Source organism: Chiroxiphia lanceolata, chromosome 1, assembly GCF_009829145.1.
Source record: "Chiroxiphia lanceolata isolate bChiLan1 chromosome 1, bChiLan1.pri, whole genome shotgun sequence".
NCBI lineage: Eukaryota > Metazoa > Chordata > Aves > Passeriformes > Pipridae > Chiroxiphia > Chiroxiphia lanceolata.
This window is the reverse complement of record NC_045637.1, coordinates 63,039,314-63,060,724: the sequence shown is the minus strand read 5'-3', so window position 1 is coordinate 63,060,724 and position 21,411 is coordinate 63,039,314. Positions and strand designations below refer to the sequence as shown.

General features: G+C 36.7%; 1 protein-coding gene across 7 annotated transcripts in view; it reads left to right on the top strand.

The window, feature by feature from the left end:
- Window positions 1–21,411, top strand: part of LOC116786560 — a 21,931-nt gene extending 520 nt beyond the window's left edge. Inside the window, exons 1-17 of one of the 7 annotated variants that reach the window (XM_032687260.1) lie at window positions 325–354; window positions 985–1,073; window positions 1,939–2,007; window positions 2,475–2,505; window positions 3,568–3,627; window positions 3,939–4,019; window positions 4,218–4,354; window positions 6,156–6,278; window positions 7,832–7,874; window positions 8,999–9,118; window positions 9,923–10,037; window positions 12,065–12,110; window positions 12,419–12,478; window positions 14,555–14,662; window positions 15,706–15,802; window positions 16,808–17,008; window positions 20,151–20,529. In XM_032687260.1, coding sequence (XP_032543151.1) covers window positions 1,023–1,073; window positions 1,939–2,007; window positions 2,475–2,505; window positions 3,568–3,627; window positions 3,939–4,019; window positions 4,218–4,354; window positions 6,156–6,278; window positions 7,832–7,874; window positions 8,999–9,118; window positions 9,923–10,037; window positions 12,065–12,110; window positions 12,419–12,478; window positions 14,555–14,662; window positions 15,706–15,802; window positions 16,808–17,008; window positions 20,151–20,230 — 1,422 coding nt within the window. In that variant the 5' untranslated portion in view covers window positions 325–354; window positions 985–1,022 and the 3' untranslated portion in view covers window positions 20,231–20,529. The other 6 variants (XM_032687252.1, XM_032687285.1, XM_032687276.1 and 3 more) reach the window with 6 other exon arrangements.

Here is a 21,411-nt window from a genome sequence, read left to right as displayed (position 1 = left end):
ATGGGTTCCCCGCCCCGGTGCGGCGGCCGCGGACCCAGCTCGGGCTTTACCTCCGACAGCGCCCGGCGCTGCGACGCTGGGCCTGCGCGGCAGCGCCCCCAGCGGCGGCCGCGGGCAGCGCGCCGGGGGAGCCGAGGCCGCTCCTCCGCCGCGCCCCGTCCCCGCCCGCCGGCGCGGAGATCCCGGCGCCGCGCCGAGCCCTGACCCGGCACCGTGGGGCTCCCGCGCCCGACGTGACGCGGCTCCTGCCCGCAGAGAGCCGCGGGAGCGGCGAGGAGTCACCCCCCGGCCGAGCGGCCGGCGGGCAGGAGCCGGTGCGGCGGCGGGGAGCGACGGCTGCCTCGGCTCCTCCGGGTACCGCCCGCTCCCGGGCCGCCGCCGTGAGCCGGATTTCCCCGGCTCTGTGCGGGAGCAGGTGTCCGTGTCCTCCCCGGCGGGGCTGGAAGTGCCGGCAAAGGACTCCTTCCCGCCTGGCGCCGCTCTACGCGTAGGGTTTGGAGCTTCGGGACGTCCCTCTCTCCTCTCTTTCTGTTTCTCCTTCCCTCTCTCCTTTCCTCCCTCGCCCCCGCGGCCCGGGTGGGACCGTGCGTCTCTTCCCAAAACCCGCCGTGTTCCCTCTGTGCCAGGAACATGCTCCGGGCGCTCCGTGCTGGCTGCTCCCTGTGTGTGTGTGTCATCTGTCCCAGCCCATACGCGCGGTTCTATCCCAGGAAAGAAGGGGGAAGCTCTAAATGGTCCGGATTAGTTCTGTTTCGGGGCTATGTGCGTAATCTTCTGGCGGCTTTTATGTTTCCCGGGGGAAACTTGGAGAACAATTGTTTCTTTCCACGCTGTACTTTTGCTCCCAAGTTAAAAATAGGATCATTAGCCTGGAGACTTAAGGGTAGAGTGTACTGGAGGCGAGGCACAAATTCCTTAAATAGGCGGAACAAAAATAAAAATGATTTTGTGAAGCTAAAACAATAGTTTGCAATCTTTCTGCAGTTTTCCCAGAGGTTTTTTTTATCATCTGAAGACTGAATATGGACCCTGAAACTGAGATAAAGAAGCAAGTAAACCCTTTCTACTGCAATGTAAGTATTTCTTATTGAAAATTGTAACTAATACAAACTAATTTTGGTGGAACAAAGTTGTACTAAACCAAGTGTGAACGTTTTTGGGGTTTTTTTCTCTTGAGCAAAATTGATAAATAGCTCTGGAGTTGAAGTTGTTTTGCTGTCTTTGACTTAGATGTGTGTTAAGAACCAACTTATTAAAATGAATAATTTTAATAATATTGTATTTCTAAATAAGGGCATTCTCTTTAAAGTGGAAGATTAAACTGCAGCTCCTGTTCAGAAAAAAAAAATCCTAATTTCTCTGGTTGTCAGATTTATTGTTATTGTTTTTAAGCATCTTGGGTTTTTCAGAGGAGAAGAAAGTAATTTGGACTGCCATTGTTAATTCACATGATTTTAAATCTAGTCTGCTCCCATTCTGAACTGGCCCAGGCATAAACCAGCTGTATGGAAAGCTTCCAGAGTGAGGCAGGCCCCAAATTGATCAGAGTAACTGTGTTAATCTGGATGCAACACTGAGAACTGGCTCATCTTAGACAGGTGTACTGGCTTGTTACAATTATGCTGTGCTTCTGGTTCAGACTTGTTTAAGAGTGTGTGAGGAAGATCTTGGGTCTGTCTTTACTTATCCACACACACAGAGAAAATGTTATGAAGTGGCTGCAGAGTTCTGGAGACATCTGACATTTTTATGTGATGTGGAGATTCCTGTTCATTCCACTGTCTCGCAGGCTCATAAAGAAAAGTTATGGGAGGCTGCTTTAGTTTTTAGTATCACTTACTTATACTGACAGTTTGATAGTAGGTCTGTTTTGATATCAGTGGTATTCTATTTCTTTTTGTTTGTGTGCAATGCTGGAAATGCTTCTCTTTGATCTAGATTTGCAAAATCTGGTGTGCTTCTGCATTAAACTTGCAGACTCACTTCCTTGGATTCAAACACAAGACGGTAAGATCAGTTTTTGAATGAACCTTTTTCAGATTTTACAGATTTATTTAGCAATAGAATATGGATTTGAAATCTAGTTTCTAATGTAGTTGTAAAACATACAGTTTTTACATATTTTACATATTTACATATTTAACTAGTTTCACTGCTTTACTCTCGTTTACTACAATAAAGTAGAACTTGGTTTTGTACATTAGTTCTGTCAGAAAACGTTGATACAACTTTTTGTCTAGTAAAGACAATACATGAGAATAAGTGGCTGTTAATAAATGCAGAATGGATTTACTTGAATAATAGACAATCTCAGAAAAAAGGGCATTTGTCTTTTTCAAATTTCTGTTCACCTGAGATAGTCTATGGTACTGGTGTTTATCTAACTTATTTTATAAATAATAAAAGCTTTTCATTGTTGTTCTTTGAATCTTAAGTATCTTTCTTCCTTGTTGGTTGATGACTTGGTAACTTAGGTTGAAGAAGCACTGAAAGCTCATGGCATTGGTAAGTGCAAGATTTTTTACTTCCTGCTGTGTTCTTTATAGTCATCTTTCTCCCTGCCCCAATGTAATTGTTTATGAAACAAACAAGAAAAAGACTTTCTCAAGATTGTGCTTTAAGACCTCTCTTATGTTCTTTAATGAGATAACTGTCTAATGTTACATAAATCAATCAATGATATGAGCAAGAGGTATGCAAACTTGATTAATAAGCACTAGCTAAAATACTAAAAATCACCTACATTACAGTTTTGAGAAACCTTAAAGAATTCAAGACCTTAGACACCTTCAAGATTTAAAATACATTTTTAAAAACTATGCTTCTTAAAACACATGGAAATGTATATACTTTATTTTTAAAAGAGATTATAAAAATATCTTAGATTATTTTAAATATCTTAATTAGTTGAAGCATAGTCCTTTTAATAGGTTTATTATATCATTAAACCTTCCATGGGTCATTATGAACTGGTCTAGTTCTAGAAGGAATGTAGGTCTAACTATGTTCATGATTGTTTTCCTGCTTTGGTTTCATGGTGGACCAAAATGTATTTATAGATTTCTACAGTGCACTGGTCCTAGAATTTGGCTTGAAAGTCTCTGCCAAGTTATACGTAGTCATTGCACCTGCCCAATCTGGGAATATTTTTTTGAACTGTAAAGGAAATTTAATGATTAAATATTTGGCAGCTGGATGCTGCTGAAATTAATGTCCTGAAATTACTAGATGCCCTGAAATGTTTAGAGACACTGAACTTAATTGGTCTTCCTCTTTGCCTGCTTTGTTGAATTACCTAACACTAAATAACTTTGTTATTGTTTGGTGTGAATGCTTTTTGTCCATCTTTAGCCAAAAAAAATCTCATAGCACATTCAAAACTAAACATAGCTTAGTTTTCTCATGTCAGAAAGCTCAAATAGTTTTCTTTAAAAAAAGTCTGTTATCATACCAAGTTGGTTTTTGTACTAAAAAGTTTATTTCCATTTCTGGGGTGGGTTTTTTTGGTTGTTGCTTGTTTGTTTGTTTTGTTTTGGTGGTTTTTTGTTTGTTTGTTTGTTTGTTTAGTTAAAACACCCAGTGGCTCTGGGAAGCAAGTGAAAACACCTGTAAAACTTCCTGATTATGGTAAGAACATTTAATGCCCGCCCCACCCCACCCCCACCCCCTCCAGAAAAAGGAAGAAATAAAAAATACTGAGGTACAATATTACAAGTGGTGTCTAGACCTTAGCAGGTCATTGGGAATTAGTTTCTGTTCACCGTATTTTCCATTTTAAGTAATGTTTTGTAACAATACTTAAGACAATATTTGCAAACTTAATGCTTTAAAAAGAGTGAAAATAGGATTGGGGGGATAATGTTTTATAGTAATTGACTTAAATTGTGATGTGGGACCATGTCTGAGCAGGGATTCACTTGAATGCGAATTCCTTGCAGTGCGAACTGAGCCAGAGAGGTTTCATGGACAGACATTGGAAGAACAGCTTAATACATGTAAAGATTCAGAACCTGCACTCGGTGAGGGCTTTTAATACTGTAGTTGTTTGCTTGTGGGATATTTACCTTTAAAGAGTATGAATTAGTTTTCTAAAATGTAAAATTAGGTAATGTGTAATAAAATCTCATTATGGTTACACTTTTTCTTTAATGTCTCTTTTGGAACTAGCACTGATGATTTGTTTCCTAAGTTTTGTTTGTTTTTTTCTATTTATCCAGGTCTTAATTATATAATAGAGTACCGATCAAAAGACAATTTTCCTTTCCTCTATGAATGTCAACTGTGCTACTGTAAGACGGGACTGAATAACATGTTCATGCATGTTTGTGGTTCCAAGCATAGACTGGCATACCTGGTAAGTTCTTTTTGTTTGCTTTAATGACATGATTTAAGGGGAGAATTTGGTGGTCATGTTTTGATTTAAAAAAAAACCCAAACACAAGATGTTATGTAAGTTTTTCTGAAAATGTTTGTATTTGTATTGCAACTGTGATAAATAGACTTAAAATTCTTCTCACCAATAATGTGCATGCCTGTCCATTGCTTGACACTGAGTTTTTAGTTTATTCTGTTTTGGTTAACCAGTAATGCCAATAAGGAGATCTATAGTTAAAATTGACTAGAAGTAGGCTTTTGACCAATTTTTGTAATATCTAAAAGAAAGGGATCAATGAAGAAACTGTTCCATCTCTCAGATGCTTTAAAAGGAACATAATTATAAATAAACATGATACATATTAGATAGAGGCTGTGACTTGGAATCAGTGGAAAAAACCCAACTTGTATTCTCAGTTTCGAGGCTGGACAATCTGTTGCCTGTTTTATGACAATCTGCAAAGCTCTCAAGGATCACTTCAGCCCATAAACATTTAAATACACTATTTTTTTCAGCATGTTTAGAGAAATGAGGTTGTCCAGTCTTTGAATGTTTACTTGAGTGTATTTGTTCAGGATCGGCTTAAACCAAAACTGAGAAAGCAATATTCTGAAAGGTATCTTGATACTTTCCAATAGAAATTGCTCAAAGTTGATATTATATCCCACATATCTTAAAGTCATAGAAAGCCGAGTTCGTATAGCATTTCAAGGCAGTTTTAGAGCTAAAGTTATTGGGTGTACTGTGATGAATCTGCAATGATGTCTTTCATAAATATCATGCTGTTTCTGGTCATTAATTCAGATGCACATGCTGAATTTTGATGTTCTCAGCTATTGTATTTCTTGTTTACTTTGAATTGTTTCCTGCAGTTCTTATGCTTATTCACTGCATCTCTGCTATATTCTTAAATACTATAAAACTATAATAATTCAACAAGGATAACTTTTAAGTCATGCACCTGAGATCGATTAACCCTAGGCAATGGAAAAGGCAGGAGACTACATGACTGGAATTTGCTCTGCTGAAAAGGAGCTGGGGGTCCTGGTGGATAATAAGCTGAAGATAAGTAGTGTACCTTGGCATAAATGAAGGTTAACAGCAAGCTAAGCTAAGATAAGCAAGGGCATAGCCAGTAGATCAAAAGAAGGATTATTTCCCTGTCCTTGATACTTGCTAGGCCATATCCAGAATATTGTGTCCAGTTTTGTGCTACTGCAGACAGAAAGCTGTTGATGAAATGGAACAAGTCCACTGGAGAGCTGCCAAGGTGGTCAGGGGGCTGAAGCACACTTGTGCTATGAGGAGAAGTTAAGGTAACTGGCTTCATTCAGGCTGGAGAAGAGAAAGAGTCAGAGCCATCCAATACCTCAGAGGAGATTATTAAGAAGGAAGAACCAGACCTTTTATGGAGCTGCTTGGCAGGAAAATAAATTCAAACAGGGGATTTTTCTACTGGACATACAGGGTTTTTTTGCTGTGAGGGCAGTCAAGCGCTGGAGCAGGGTGTCCAGAGGGATAGGGGAATCTCTTTTTGCAGAGATTTTTAAGACCCAAGTGCACAAAGACCCATGCAACCAGTTCAGCAATTAGTGCCAACCCTGTTTTGATCCGAAGGTTTGGCTCCAGGCCCTTAAATTATTCTGTGATTCTATGCATAATCATTTTAATAAGTTCTGCTATGTATATGTAAAAGTTGATTTATCTCCCATGATTATTAACTGTGCTAGATCTGGAAGGAGTTGTGTGACTTAAGGATTTGCGTTTCCTTATTTTCTAGAAACAACATTATCCTGAGATAGCAGAATCTGATGAAATTAAGGGTAAAGGCTCTGAACTGAACAGAAAAGTTAGGCAAGTCGCATTAACAATTGAGAAGAAAGAAGGAAGAAAACAAATAAAGGTACACTTCTCTGAAGCTTCATATTTAATAAACAGAGAAAGTAATTTCTGTTACAGTGGGCAGATTTGCTTTGGATGGTAGGAAAATCTTGCCGTTTTAACCTTTATTACAGATGCTTTTAATCATTTTAGTAATTCCTCCAGGATTATTCTGGACACAATTTCCCATTGGTTACTACTGCCATCATAAGTATTTCTCTTGTTTGAAATAATACTTATGCTACCTGGGTTTATAGAAGTAGGATTCTAGAGTGCACAAATAAGGAAAAATATATATACTCATATAATCAATTCTCAGCTCTGTGTGTGTGTGTGTGTGTGTGTAAAGTAACTTGCCTTACTTGGAAAGCTTGGAAAGTAGCTTTATGATTTTTCTCAATCAGTTTCTGCTTTGTTAGCATCTCATAGCAATTCTCTGGGGAGCCATGTAAAATTTCTGATAGTACAGAGGCAAGTGTGGGAATTTGCAGGTTGATGTGAGATTATAAGCAGGGCCATGGGATCTCAGGAGCACCATAAACTTCAATTCTTGGGGAGCTGCACCCTTAGAAGCACGTTTATGTGAAGATATCTTCATATTGCCTTCTGTTGATACACTACAGTAGTATTTATAACAGGCAAAGCTGCTCTTGAGGTGTACCTTACCACACTGATTCATGACGAGCTTATTGAGGTGCCCAGTGTTCTTTATGGTATACATTTAAATTTGTTTTCTCCATCACCTTCAATGTCTGTCAGCATCCTGCTTGATAAGCAGCATTTCTTGACAAGATCCCTTGCTAATGCTACTTAATGTGCATAGATGTCTCTTTTCAAAGAGGAGTTCACAAGGTTCCTGTGTTAAAATTGGCTGTGTCTTGCCCATCTGAAAAGAGACCTGTGTTTCTTTCTGGGTGTTACTATCAGGCCTAGGCTCAAAGATGAGAGCCTACACTCATCCTACTCTTTTTTGAAGAAAAACAAGTACAGGAGTATTGGAAGATCAAGAACAAACACTGTAGAAGGGAGAGATTCAGATTATCAAATGTGTTCTATCTTTCATTTTTAACTTCTGCTTACAAAGAAAACCAAAACTGACTATCGGCAGCAACTTTTTCATTTGACCTACTTAAATTTCTTCTTGACTCAAGACTGTTTCTTTTACTTGAGATTTATGTCCGTGGATATAGAAATAATCAGTACCATCTATATTTTGTAGACCTTTCTGTTTTTCATGGTAATTTCATTGCATCCATAGCAAATCCATTCCTGATTTAAGGAACTTTTAAACAGAGCATGTATAACTTGGATTAATTTTTCTGCTGTATCTTCTGAAACCAGCTGTTTGATTTTTTTTAATTTTTTTTTTTTTTTAAGATCCAACAGAAATTTAATTGTGGTAAACAAGTGTTCAGGTAACTAACTTTCTGCTTTTTAGAATATCCGTTAAGGGATTTACACGTATGTATTTTACACTACTTGTTATATATTCTTTAAAAAAAATTAGGTCTGATGGAATACCTATGGAATAGTTTTATCCACAGAATAACTAACATAAATGGGTTTTGTTTTTAGGTCGTTACAGACGCTCCAACAATGAGGAGGAGATGGCAAGAATGTAAGTGTGCTCAGTGGGATGTAAATTGTCCATTTCTAATTTGAGTAAACTCCTTTGATCTAAATCAGCTTGATTTAAGGACAAATTGAAATATTTGGTCAGCAATTGTTTACATTTATGTTCTAAGCTGCATTTTGGACAGTTTATATTGAAAATCTGATGGATGAAGAAGTTATTTTGTTGTCCCCATAACTGGAGAGGCCTGTTTTACATGGCTTTGTTCTCTCTCCATTTTTCCATTGCAGTCGCCCTCACTTCCCAGGGTCCTTTACCTATGATTTCTTTTTGTCTGGTAGCTAATGTAGTCTCTGCACTGCCAGCTGCTCAGCAGCATTTTGGTGAATTGGCCAAAAGGAGCAGGTTGGAGCTCTATATATTTGCAATACAGAAAGCCACACAGAATTCTTAAGGCATAACTATAGATGTTACCTGTGGAAGAAAACTCTCTGTTTTACTAGCCATTGATACTCACAAAATTGTAGGAATGTGGGATCTGTAAGAGTTTCCCCCTCAGTTTAATCTTTTAAAACTCATTGTAGTACAATGATGGACAGACAGTACGGTTGCATGCTGCTTTAGAAAATGGCTAAAAATTGCTACAAGACCCTCGTTCTTAGACCTGGATAAAAAAATAAAGATTTGAATTAAACTAATGTACTTAATTTTAAGGTATATTAGTATGTAAATGGTATCTTAAAATAACTCAGTAGAAGTAATTAGATGATTTAGATTAGCAGTGTCATACTCTGAAGAGGAAAAATAGCAATTTTGAATGTGGGAAAGTGGTTTGAAATAAGTTGAGTCCTATTCAAACTACATTTCTTGACTGTAACCTGATGGTTAATGTGTCTGATTTTGCAGGTGACTGTGCATTTATAGTGTCTACATATTTTAAGAAATGTGTGGATGTAACTATAGCCAGGGTATAAAATATTCAAAACTTTGTTACTAATTTGTAGTTCATATTTAATATGCTGTCACATAATAATGCTTATAAAATTATTCTTTGTGTTTGTAACTACTATTGCACAGAAACAGAGCTAGTTGAAATTGAAGTGCAGTTTTAGAACCCTCCTCTATCAAGATAATGTCCATTCTGCTACATTTCAAGCATGTTTGTTTAGATTCTAATGCAGATGACAGCCCTTCAAAAGCTAAAGTTCAGCATGTGGATGCATCGGTTAGTAATGCAGAAAAAGCAGACAGTAAAATTACAGATGGGAAACTGCCAGACTCTATTCAAGGTAAGAGGAAAAATTATTTTTTTATTACAATTTTTTTAACTTTCACCAGTGCATGAATTATTTACTCTGTATGTCCCTATTTATAACTTCCACAATTGAGTTATGGAAGGTGAATTTGCACAGTGTGTGGATGGGCTTGAGCTCTGTGGCAGAGGAAAGAATAATCTCAGTGTTTGCAAAGAAAACAGTCCTGTTTTACTTAACATTGCTGGATACTTTAGAACAGAAACAATACAAGAGTCACAATTAGAAATTTTTACTATGCGTATTTTTGGAGGGTGGGCACAGACTCTTTTTGGGCGTATAAGCTGGTTTTCGATGTCAAGAAAAAAAATAGCAACAGCTGCATCCCAGACTGTTTAGAGCACAAGAAGAATAAAAAGGAAATAAGATTTTCTCTTTGTTTTTTGAATGACATCTAAAACATTTGACTAATGCTTATTGTCTTGAAATCAGAGCCAGATATAAATATAAAAATCAATGAACACCATATAACTGAAGAAACATCAGAAGTTGCTACTTGGTTATAGACCTAATGTCAAAAGTGCGATTAGGATTCTGTCTAACTGCATTACAGTTGCTCTCATTCGGAATATTTCTGATCAGAAATACAAACTTGTGGTTCATGATTGAATCAAATCTTTGATTTTTAGGCTCAGTTTTTATTTTATTTCTTCACAAGATATCTTACTTTCACTTTCAGGTTTTATTGATGCTATCTTTGAAAAATATTCTAAACAAATAGTCCTTTTAAATTAAAATATTAGGAAAACATCACTTAATATACTGTTTTTATTGTTTTAGATGGAAATAATGTTCAAGAGGAGAAGGAAAAAAGTCAGAAAGGACAAGCAAAACCAGATGAGAAGGTTGAACCTAATAAGGATATTGAAAGCAGCAAAGGCAACAACTCAGAAAGGTAAAAGAAACAAAAAAATCCACCACCTCCAAAACCCTTTAAATTTACTTAAAGGAGAATGTTGTAGATGATAACTTTCTACATTGGATTTGCATAATAGTAAAATCCTTTTCTTCTAAAATTCTACTTAGCTGTAAACTTCTCACATCAACAGAAAACCTGGCGTACGTAAAGTCACCTCACATTTTGCTCTGGATGCAACTGGGTTACGTATTTAACTGTGTTATCCTTAAGGTATAATCATCGTGTGCTGCTCAAAACATTCAAAAAGAATGTTTCCTCATGGTTTAAAACCACGTCTGTTATGGGTTTATGTCAGAAAATTAGGGTGGTATATGAACTGATTTTGGAAGGGAAAGATAATCAGTAGATAGCTGTAACAACTGGGGTTCATCTTTACAAAAGATTTCATGGAGAGACAATAAGAAATATTGTGTTCTAAAGTGATGAAACTGTGGTTGCTACTTGTAAGCATCTTATTAATAACAGTATTGTGAGTTCATTTTGAACTATCAGCCTTCTTGTGAGGAGGATATCTCCAACATCAGTCATCTTTGTGTAATAGAAGGAGCCACAGGAAAGCAACCAATAAGGTATATATATGCATCAAACCAAACATAAGACTTCTGTTCCACCAATTACTTCCTTGGTTTTACTCTTAATGATGTTCTCTTCGATATTTTTTAACTCTAACCAGTAATATCTCTCCCAGACATGGAGAGCTAACACCTTTGTCTTGTTGATTGTTACCCAGTAAAATGTTGTTCCTGAAATATATTTTTGAAGAACTTTCAGCTCTTTCTGGTGTAACCATTATGGAAAAGGATCAATTGAAATGAGATTCAAATCCAGGTTTATAAGTCTTTGTGTTTATTTATCTGGCTTTCAAATAAGTTTAACAGGTCTGAATCTGGAAAGTACACTAGTGTGTGAAAACTTTAAAAATAGAGAACTAATAAAAGCTCAGCTATGCACATCTGGAAATGCTGCTGTCTATTTCTGCCCAATACTGATCCTCATTGTGCAGTCCTGTACTTTAAATTTTAAGAACAGCATCCTTTGGAAAATCAGTCAATGTTATTCTTTTAATCTGTTTCAGATAGATCCTGAGTAACTATGAGCAGCCAGGGGTTTCAGTGAAAGACTGCTTTGGAAGTCAGTTACTAAATAAGGATTTCAGCTGATTCCTTTACTGTTTATTTTTGTGAGACTATTGAGAGATATGAACTCAATATATAGTTTCTTAAAAGGAATTAGATCAGATTCTCATCAACAGCAAGCTGTCAAATGATGCTTCCACTTAGAGATTCTGCAATATCTGTCTGAGAATTTCTATGACTCCTTATTTCTTTGCAGTTAAGTTCTGAACAGTCATCTGAAGGTGGAAATTATTTTATAATCATCTGTTTTTACTACACTTTCGATTCCTAAGAAAGATTTCAAGAAAGAGGAGAGCTTAGGTTTGGCAGTCATTTGGGTTTGGTTCACTTAAGAAACACTCAGCCACCCTCAGACCTGGTTCCTGGACTCACAAAGGGGTGGAATGTATCTATAGTAGTTGTAATTGCAGAACAGCACAAATATCAGTTAGTAACATTTATCCAGTATTTGTGGGGCTACATTGTAAAACATTTCTTTTTATGGATGAATTTTTGTAAAGGCAAGTTTGTGAAGTGCTGATAAAAATCATACTGTAATTAGGAGCCTTGTCTTTCCACAATGTGTACAAAAATCTTACAGCTATTACTACCAATGTCAAACTTTTTTATTAACTCTGGGTTTTTATACGTATGTGCTAGCTAATCACACTAAGAAAAAAAAAAGGGCAAAAAATGCATAAGTAATTTTTATGATGATATCTGGGACCACTGGGATTTCTCGAAGGAAATATCTGACCTTTCTTTTAGAGTGTGTTAGAACTACTATAGTAGCAGTGTGTCAGGAATTTAAACTGATTATCAGCTATTGGCTGGCTACACATTTTTACTGGATCAATCAACTGAATGTTTTATTTATTCTGTTTTAAGGTGTGAAACCAATAAACAATTGCAGGAAGAAAACAAAGGAGTTGAGGTGAATATTTTTCTGTTAATGGGCTGCTTCAGTTTTCAAATAGTTGAGAAAATAATTAATATATGATTGGCAGTGGTGCTTAATTATTCAAATTAACAATATTATTGACAATAAATTAGCTACAAGTTATTAAGGCAAAACTATTAACAACAAGGCTTTTTCCTGCTTTGTTATGGAAGCCTATGTACACATTTCATATAAGCACAAACAATTAGAGCAAGAATTTTAGAGTAACCGTAATTGTTGCTGCTTAATTATATTTACTGCACATAATAGATCTCTGGACTTCTTTTTTTTATGTTAAACAGCAACAACTTACAGCAAATCCTGAAGAATTCACTAGTCAAGAAGAACTTTTGGGTTATTTGGTGAGTGTTAAATCTTACCTTGCAACGTAATTTTTGGAAAAAAAAAAAGAAATCACTGATCTGCTAAATCTAAAATTTAGGCAGTCTGGTAATCCAACAACATATTTTGTCAGAAGGCAGGATTCAGAATAAAAGAAATGTCACTGAATTTTTAGTATATCTATTCGTTCTCAAGTTTCTAGACATAGTTTTTGCCAAGTACTGGTTTGCTGTCAGAGGAATGACTTGCCTTAATGAAAATTAATACATTTTTCTCAACTGTAGCTTAACTTCACTCCTTAATTACATGCTTAAGTAAAATGACTTTTTAAATTTTTTTCTCCTTTTTTTTCATAACTGGTCTGTGATTTTCAAATGAGGGATTTGGAAAGATGTAATTCAATAATGGAAGGAAGCAGAATGAAGATAAATATATGAAATATGCAGAAAGGAAAAAGGCAATTTTTAAGAAATAAAATGCAAGTTGTATATTTAAACCAAACCCTCCCCTCCGCCAAATCCCATAAACTACAAAAAACTGCCTGTTCACTCTTTCTGTAAAGTAAGTGGCAGAACACCAGAATTCTGTTCAGTTGTTGAAAATATGTATTATGTACACATTCACAGAAGTGATACAAGCAATAAGAGTGGAAAACTAGCAGTTGCCAGTTGTTAGATGTATCAGCAACGTTCAGGTCTTGCATACAGAAATGGTGATTTTAATAAAAGCACCAGTGACAAACTATGAAAGTCTTTACTGGTAGCTGCTGTGTCTGAGCTACTGCATGGTAATTTAAGCACTACTGACTATCATAAAATCTTTTTTCCTCTTTTATAGGGAATTATTAGGTGTAAAGGTTGCACCTTGTTAATAAAACTTGAATTTGTTTTGAGGTACATTCTTGCTCAGTATGATTGTCCTCCAAGAATAAGAGGACTGTTGGGAATGTGGTTGGAACAATGTTCTGTTTTGGAAAGTTTTTTTTGGAAATTGTTTAATATTAGCATCTACAGTCATATACTGCATTATAGGTTTCTATTGCTGTTGGATTCAAAAGGTTTCTTGTGTGGTGGATACAAAAAAGATGCAAGTGGTCTTTTTAGACTGTTTTTGGACTTGCTGTTCATATTGTGAAAAGTTATTCAATAATTATCCTTATTGTATACTTTTTTAATTGTGAAAATCAGTATGCTGAGCGTACTATGAAAACACTGTGCTGAGATTTGTCATTAAAATAATCACATTTCTTGTATTACCTCAGCAAAGGTACAATTTAATCTTCTTTTTCCACCTAGCTTTTGCGAGATTTTCATTAAATATAACTTGTGCAAACCAGGACAGATAAATACTGTTAGTGTTAAAAATATAACCCCTGTTATGCTGTCATATAACACACTTAATGCTAGTTTTTTATTACTTTTTTCCATTGTTTGGAGTGTCCAGAAGACTGGATTGTTAGGACAGACCTGTGGTTCTGTTACATTGTGCCCAATGCAGGTGTTTTCAGCAGAACTGAAAAGAGGATAACACATGTAGCCCTCTCTGTGAGCACTGTTGGTGCTACAACTTGCTCCCTACTAGAGCTTTATGGCTTCAAGACTGCTTTTTCTGCTTTAGGCTTTTGGGGAAGAAGAAGGTTGGTGTAAGGCAAGGCAGCATGTGCTTTTAAATTCAATAGCATTCTGGCTTTTTGCTACTTTCTAGAGAAACGGGTTATGACTGTATTGCCTCAGGGAATGTGTACACACTCATTTGTATGCAGGTATTTTGGGAAGAGATCAAAATCCTTATAGAAAGGCATTATCTTCAATATATTTCCAGGCGTATTCTTGGGTTGTTCCTCTTCAAAGGATTGTTTTGGGTAGCAGCAGCTTTCTTCTGTTAGGGTTCTCTTTCATTCCACTTCCCTAGCCCCAGTTTATGGGATTAAAAATAAAAACAGTATTTGCTTTATAATTTCAGCCATGTCTGACAGGAGGATAGAGACATAAAAAAAATGAGGTTCCTGCAGGTTTGTTTATAAATTGTGATCCTTCAGTCTTTCAGAGGGAAAATGTTTTATTGTATGTTGTTTTATTTCTTTTTTTTTTCCCTAGCAAAGTTTTGAGATACTGAATGAAGATGATGCTTCATTTATCCTGAAAGTTACACAAACTCTTACAGATGCACTGGTGGAATATCGTCAGCAGAGTGCATCAAACAAAGTAATGTGGATTTTGTTTTGATTTGTTTCTACAAATCTGTAATTTCCTGTGATTATGCATTTTTATTATTATAGATAGTTCAATTAAACAAAATTGCTGTGGAGACAGTGTTGTAAGTTTTGTCTATTAAATATGCAAATTTTTGTAGTGATGATAGTATAAAATTTTAGCTTTTCTATTGAGGAGTCTTAATAATTTCTATTCAAATGTGCTTGCACTTTTCTTGTTTTTAATAGTAACTAAAAATCATCTTGTCTCTTATTTCCCCATGCTTTTCCTTACATCTAAGTTTTTCTGCTATTTTTGCCCCTTTTAATTTAAGCTTTTCTCATCTCTGAGAAAGACGGTCTTGTTCTGTATCCCCTTTCTGTTCCCAGCTTTCACTTTATTCACCATTTACTCAAGCATCATTGACATCAATTTTCTTTCTTATGCAACTTTTGGTCCTACTCTTTGGACTGTTCTCTTCGAGTTCTTCTTCCAGTATTAGAAACCCAATTTTTCCCCTCTGCTATTATTTTTGACTGAGTTGTCTTTACATAGGTGGTACATACTCAAGTACTTCTTTGAGGCTGCTGACATGTTACAAAACAATCAAGTTCTGACTGAAGTAACTTTTAACTCACTAGTTGTAGAAAACCAAAATGTTTTCCCACATTAGGCCTTGTTAGTATTCTAAACTGTGATCTTTCAGCTGGTAATTTTTTAACTAAATCTTTTGAGTGTAAAATGCTATCTTTTTAGACCTGACAGGTTGAGAACTAGGCTCAATAAGTATCACTTCATTGCCTAATACAGAGCTTTTTCTGATGTAGAGATATACCATGGGCAATGTATACACAGAAGTCCATTATCAGCCCTATGATTTTCAAAGAAATACTAGATTTTTCAGATTTGGTAGCAGAAATACTGGTCTTTTCCTTGGTTTGTGATCATTAAAAAATATAATAGTGCATAATTTCAAGAGGTTGTCCAGATGACATTCTGAAAACATCTTTTTTTTTTTTTTTTTTTTTTTTTTTTTTTTTTTGTCAAACTCATAGGACCTCTTAGATGCTGAATATAATGGAGAAGCATCATTGGAATGTTCCACAGAACAGTCTGACCTGACTTCAGCAGATGTTAGTGACTCTGATACTGGTAATGTTGGCTTTGCAATCTTTAATGTGCTTTGATCTTAACACTGAACCTTGCATAACATGAAACTTTTTTTCCCGCTTCTCTAGAAGCAGAGCTTAAAGGCAGAATAAAGCCAGAGTCAAGTAGCATAAATTAATTGGTTGGGGTGGGCTTTTTTCCCCATCCTCTACAAATATTAGAAAGGGAAGACTATTAAAAAACATTGATCCTACTTAAGTGTAGGATTTGATGGAGAAACTGAGTTAGTGTCACCTCTGACTTTCTTCTGTTCAGAGGCAACTGTTTCTAAGGAGACTTTCAAAGTTTCTCTGACTTTTTTTTCTTTCTCTCACAATGTTTCTTTCCCTTCTTGTTGGAGAAGATGCTTACTGCAGGTCTGGTCAGATTGAGAGGTTAGTGGAAAGAAAATTATGTTGTGTAGGATGGACAATTCTCTTTAATACCTGCATACTGCAACTACTTGACCTGGGTACTTCTGATTAATTTTTTCAAAGAGTCCTGGATTTCTCTGAGGTCAATTCCCTCTGATATAAACAAACGGCTATTTTTCTCAAACTTAGGAAGTACAATCATATGCTTGGAAAGGCAAGATACCCAAAATACTAGTGAAGTTATTTTGTATGATTTTTGCTGTATAGTGTCGATTTTCTGGTTTTTTTTCTAGGAAGTTTGGTTTTTGAAAACCTCAGTTAATACAATGCTCATAACAAAAATCACAGTGACGTACAACAGATGAGATTTGAAACTTTTACTCCCTTTTTGTAAGCATAAGGCAAATAGCTTTCACCTGCCTCCCCACCCTTGCTTCTCCAGGATTTTCTGTAAATGGAAAGCATTCCTGACTCTTGGTTGTTTGAAAACGTAGCAGTCAGATGTGAACCTTACCAGCAGTGCTGCTGTGCCAGACTGGAAACGCTTGTTTTGAAAAGCCCTATTTAAAGAAACACATAATGAAGTCTCTTCAGAATCTTCTCTTACTGAAAAACAGTATTTCTCTTCTTTAAGACTATTCAAGCAGCCGATCAGCTAAGCAGTCCTTACCAGTAAATGGAGAAGATGAACCCCCAAACTTTTCAACTGGCTCCTCAGACACAGCATATGAGAACAACGTCACGACTGAATTTTTGAACAGTGTGAGAAATATGAATGTTGAGGAAGTTACTGCTACTCTACACAAAATAGCAGCAGCAAATCCAGCTTTCAGAGGTAATTCACATGTGCATGCATACACACACAAAAATTTATATAAAAATATACATAACATATTTTGTTAGCTCTGTGAAATAGTAAGGACTTAGATGGGTCAAAGAACTTTGAGGTATTAAGGAGGGCTGAAGAGACTTCTTTTTTTCCTCCCTTTAATTTTTGCAGGTTCCAGTTTAGGAATGGTAATTCAAGATGATTGCCTTCCTGTAAGGGCATCAATAATTGCTGAATGTTTTGATAATTCTTTTCTCATTTTTGCACAGTAATATTTGCATGATGAGAGACAGTAAACTAAAACCAAGCATATTGTTATTAGAAAAAAGCAGAATCGTTTGCCTGTGCTATAAGTGGGAAACACTGGTTTTGTTAATACCAACAGCAAAGAAATTTTTACTAACAGTAAAAACTTTACAGTTCTTGAAGGAACTGTATTTGCACAGTAACACAGAAGTAACAGTGAATCAGAGACAAGTAGTCTTTCTTTTGCTTACAAGTTTCTAAAAAGTTTCAGCTATTAAACCTTCCCATATCTTCAGTCAACTACTACCCTTTCTTCAGAAGTTTCCCACGTACATTTTTGAGCTTTTCAGAGTGTGTTTAGAGTCGTAAAGGTTAAAAAAAGAACACTGAAGATAAGTACATTGTAGGGAAGCTTAAGATATTCTTTGCCTAAGTGCTCACTGTGTGGAGAGAACTGGAGAGACTGCGGTCTGTGCTGTAACCACTCATGGGGTGTCTGTGTGTGCACACAACTTAGCAGAGTACCTGTTTGGAATGGAAGTTCTGGAACAAATTGGCAACATAAAACCATGGAAGTAGCAAACTGTTAGAACTCTTCTCCTCCACAACAAAATGTTGAAGTTTCTGGTGGTAGTGATTTCTCCCGTAAATCTTCCTTTGGAACCTGAGAATTTGTGGGTGGCAAATATGATTCTCTTTTGTGTTTTTGTATTTTTTTATAGGGGTTTTTTTTGTGTGTTGAATATAGCTGCTTGCTCACCCTCCCCCACCAGCCCCCTGCAGCTGAGCAGGAAAGAGAACAGGGGAAACAAAAGTGAGAAAACTCATGGGTCATGATAACAACAGTTTAATGAAGGGAAAGTGTAGGAGGGAACAAGTGATGCAAAGACAATCACTTAGCACATTCCACAAGCACACTGATGCCAAGCCAGTCTCTGACCAACAGCCACCTTGGGAACCAACCCAACCTCCTTGCCTGCCCAGGTTTTATTGCTGAGCATGATGCATGGAATCCCTTTGGCCAGTTTGGGTCAGTTGTCCCAGCTGTGCCCTTACCAGTCTTTTTCCAATTCCCAGACAAATCACTGGAGGAGTGCAGAGTGAGAAAGAGAGAAAGCCTTGATGTTGTACAAGCACCCTTTGCAATAGCAAAAGTAGGGGTATGTTATCAACACTATTTTGGCCACAAATCCAAAGCACCGCACAGGCTGCTCTGAAGAAAGTTAACTCAATCCCAGACAAAGCTGGTACAGGGTTCCAGGTGATCTTTGAAAGTGTCAGCTTCTATTGGACAGGTGAATAGAAACTCTTTAGAGAAACAAGGTAGGGATTAGTGGACACCTGGACAAATGTAATCTGCTTAGAGTGGCTAGTGGGGAATAAATATGGTTTTTGTGATAAGAAAAGCCTGCTTACAGATTTTCTGGAGTTGTTTGAAAGGCGTCAGCAAAGGAGTCAGATAAAAGTGATCCAGTTCACTTAGCCTGTTTAGAATTCCAAGAAGCTTTTGACTCTAATCAGAGGCTTTTAAGGGAACTAACTGGTTGTGGGAAAAGAGGAAAATCCTTATATTGTTTAAATAATAAAGAGATAGCAAGTGGGTAATTATCTTTTACAATGAAAAGAGATTCCAGAAGAGAATTGTGGACCTGTGCTGTTTCATATTTTTACAAATGACCTGGAAAAAGGGATGAGTGTCTGGATGACAAAATTTTGTCAAATTTGAACCAGTTAAAAGTGTTGGTTGACCTGAAAAATTTCAAAAGCTCCTCATCGGATCAGTGGAAGTACCACCTTGTGAGTCAGAAGAATATGTTCAATACAGGGAATTAAGGAAAGAATGGAAATAAAGATGGGGAAAGTCATTTTGCTATTGCATAAACTCATGCTTTGCCTGTATCTGGCATAGGGCAAAGGGTTTCTCTTATTTCAGATAAAGGACTTCACTGCTGCAAAAGGTTTAGAGACAGCAATAAAATATGGGAATATCTTCCATATAAGTAGATGCAATAGAAAGCTATGATGCTTTTTGGCCTGGAGCAGAGATGACTAGGATGCTGTAACAGAGATTTGTTGAAATCATGAGTGGATGGAGATGACAGACAGGACTGTGTTCTTTCCTATATAAACTTGGAGTAGTGTGGGAGTCCAGCATGGACAAGAAAAGATGGTTCTTAATGCAGTAGTAAGTGGATGATCTATGGAACTCCTAGCAGAAGGATACTGTGGATTTTATAAAAATCTTACATGTTTCCATGTTTTCCCTGTCTGGCCCAGACCAGGCAAGTGTTTGGAAGAGAGCACTAATGAAAAGTTTACCATATCAGACTTCCCTCAGAAAATTTCCTGAGCTGAAGATGATCTGAGGTGAGGAGAACATGGTATTCCTACACCCTGCCAAGTGTCAGGCACAATTGTCCTGCTTTTACTCTTCCCTTAGCATTTGGTTATGGGTGCTGAATGTTTATTATTGCCACTTAAACAGTCCCCATGTTTCTTCTACTTCTCCTCTCACCCTCCTGAAGTCATGGGCATTAGTTTCATCAAAGCAACATGGCCTTTTTGCTTGTGTTCAGAGGACACTTTAACTTATTGTTACAGTGATAAAATCAAGCACTTCTGGTCGTGATTTCCTGATTATCAGCTGCAGATCTTTCAAAGCAGGGGTAGAGAGGCAAGACAGACTCTTTAACTGAACCAGTACAACTGTTCATAGCAATATCCAGTTACAGTTTCCAGGCACATTTCGGTTGTTAACAGTTAAGGTATTTTTCATTTAAGAAGGAAAGATCCAAACTCACCTCAGCATCTAAATGTTTCCAGATAAATTGTGGTTTTAAATGAATTTTATAATAAAATGGCTTATTTTCTGGTTTTGTTTGTTTTTTTGCCCTTAACTAAGGAATTGATATTCCGAATGTTATAAGGATCCTGGCTGAAAGTGGAACTTTGAGGAGGCCAAGCAACGGCAGCACACAGTGACATGGTGATTAACAGAGTTAATATAGCAATGTTTACTTTCTGTAAGTTTGTTGTTTTGCTTAATGAGAGCTTAACAGAGTTGACTTTATTATGTGTAGGTTTTGTACAGCGTTATTTTAATTAAGTTAATAACTTGGGTTTGAGATTCTTGTTATTTATTTCTCCATGTAGCTGAAACTTCTATATTATGGAAAGGTTGTAAAGCTCCTATTCTTTCTTTCCATGTAAAACATATTTTTAAAACAGGCAACTTGTGTTTTTCAATATCATTAAATACATCCAGTACATTGAGAGTCTGATCTTTTCTTATTGTTGGTTCTTTTAAAAGGAGTTATCAGCAGAATTAACTACTGCAGTCAGCAGTACGGATTAATCCTACAACATATACTCAGAAGTTATTCCCTGTGGCTGCTGAGCCTCAAAATCTTTTGTAATCAAAACCCCTCTCCCCCTATAAGTGTTATGAATAGGTCTCCACTTTTTTTAAAAATAAAGATTAAAAATAATAATAAAAAGTCAGTGCTGTCAGTCTAGTTCTGAGTTGAGAAGTGCTTGGATTATGGCAAATTTAGGGAGCCCAGATAAAGCCTGGAAGCTTTAACAAAGTCAAAAGAAGTTGGCTATGCTTGAAAATTCATGACTATGTACCAAGAGATCCAACTAGACTCTGGTTAAGAGGCACTGATGTGGTAGCAAAAGTATCTTCTGTCTTCTTTCATTCCACCAGTAGGAGAAAGAAATGAAAGCTGGGTTATTCTGTCCTTCAGGCTCTTAACGTGAGCTTTTTTCCAACTAAAGTACTAGTGGTTTTGACTGAATGTAAAGGTCTATGTATTAATGGCTTCTACTTTTGTAGGTGGTGAAAAAAAGTTTTGGATGGTTATAAATTAGTGCTTAAGAAAAAAAATATTTTTTTTGAAGTTAAATTGTGTAATTAAAATTTGCTTCCTGCTTGTGATGTTGGGTAGCATTCAGTGGTTCTAATTAAAGCTCTTCAGCTTTGCAGCCAAATGCTGGTATAATATAGACATGCTGAGGCCAGATGGTAAATGAACCTTTTAATGTTAACTTAGTTTTTTGGAGATCTGGATGGAATTGAGAAGCCTCATCCTGATGGTTTCACATCTTCGTGTCATGGAATGCAAGATGCAATAAAACTAAAGTAACAAAGAAAGCAGCAA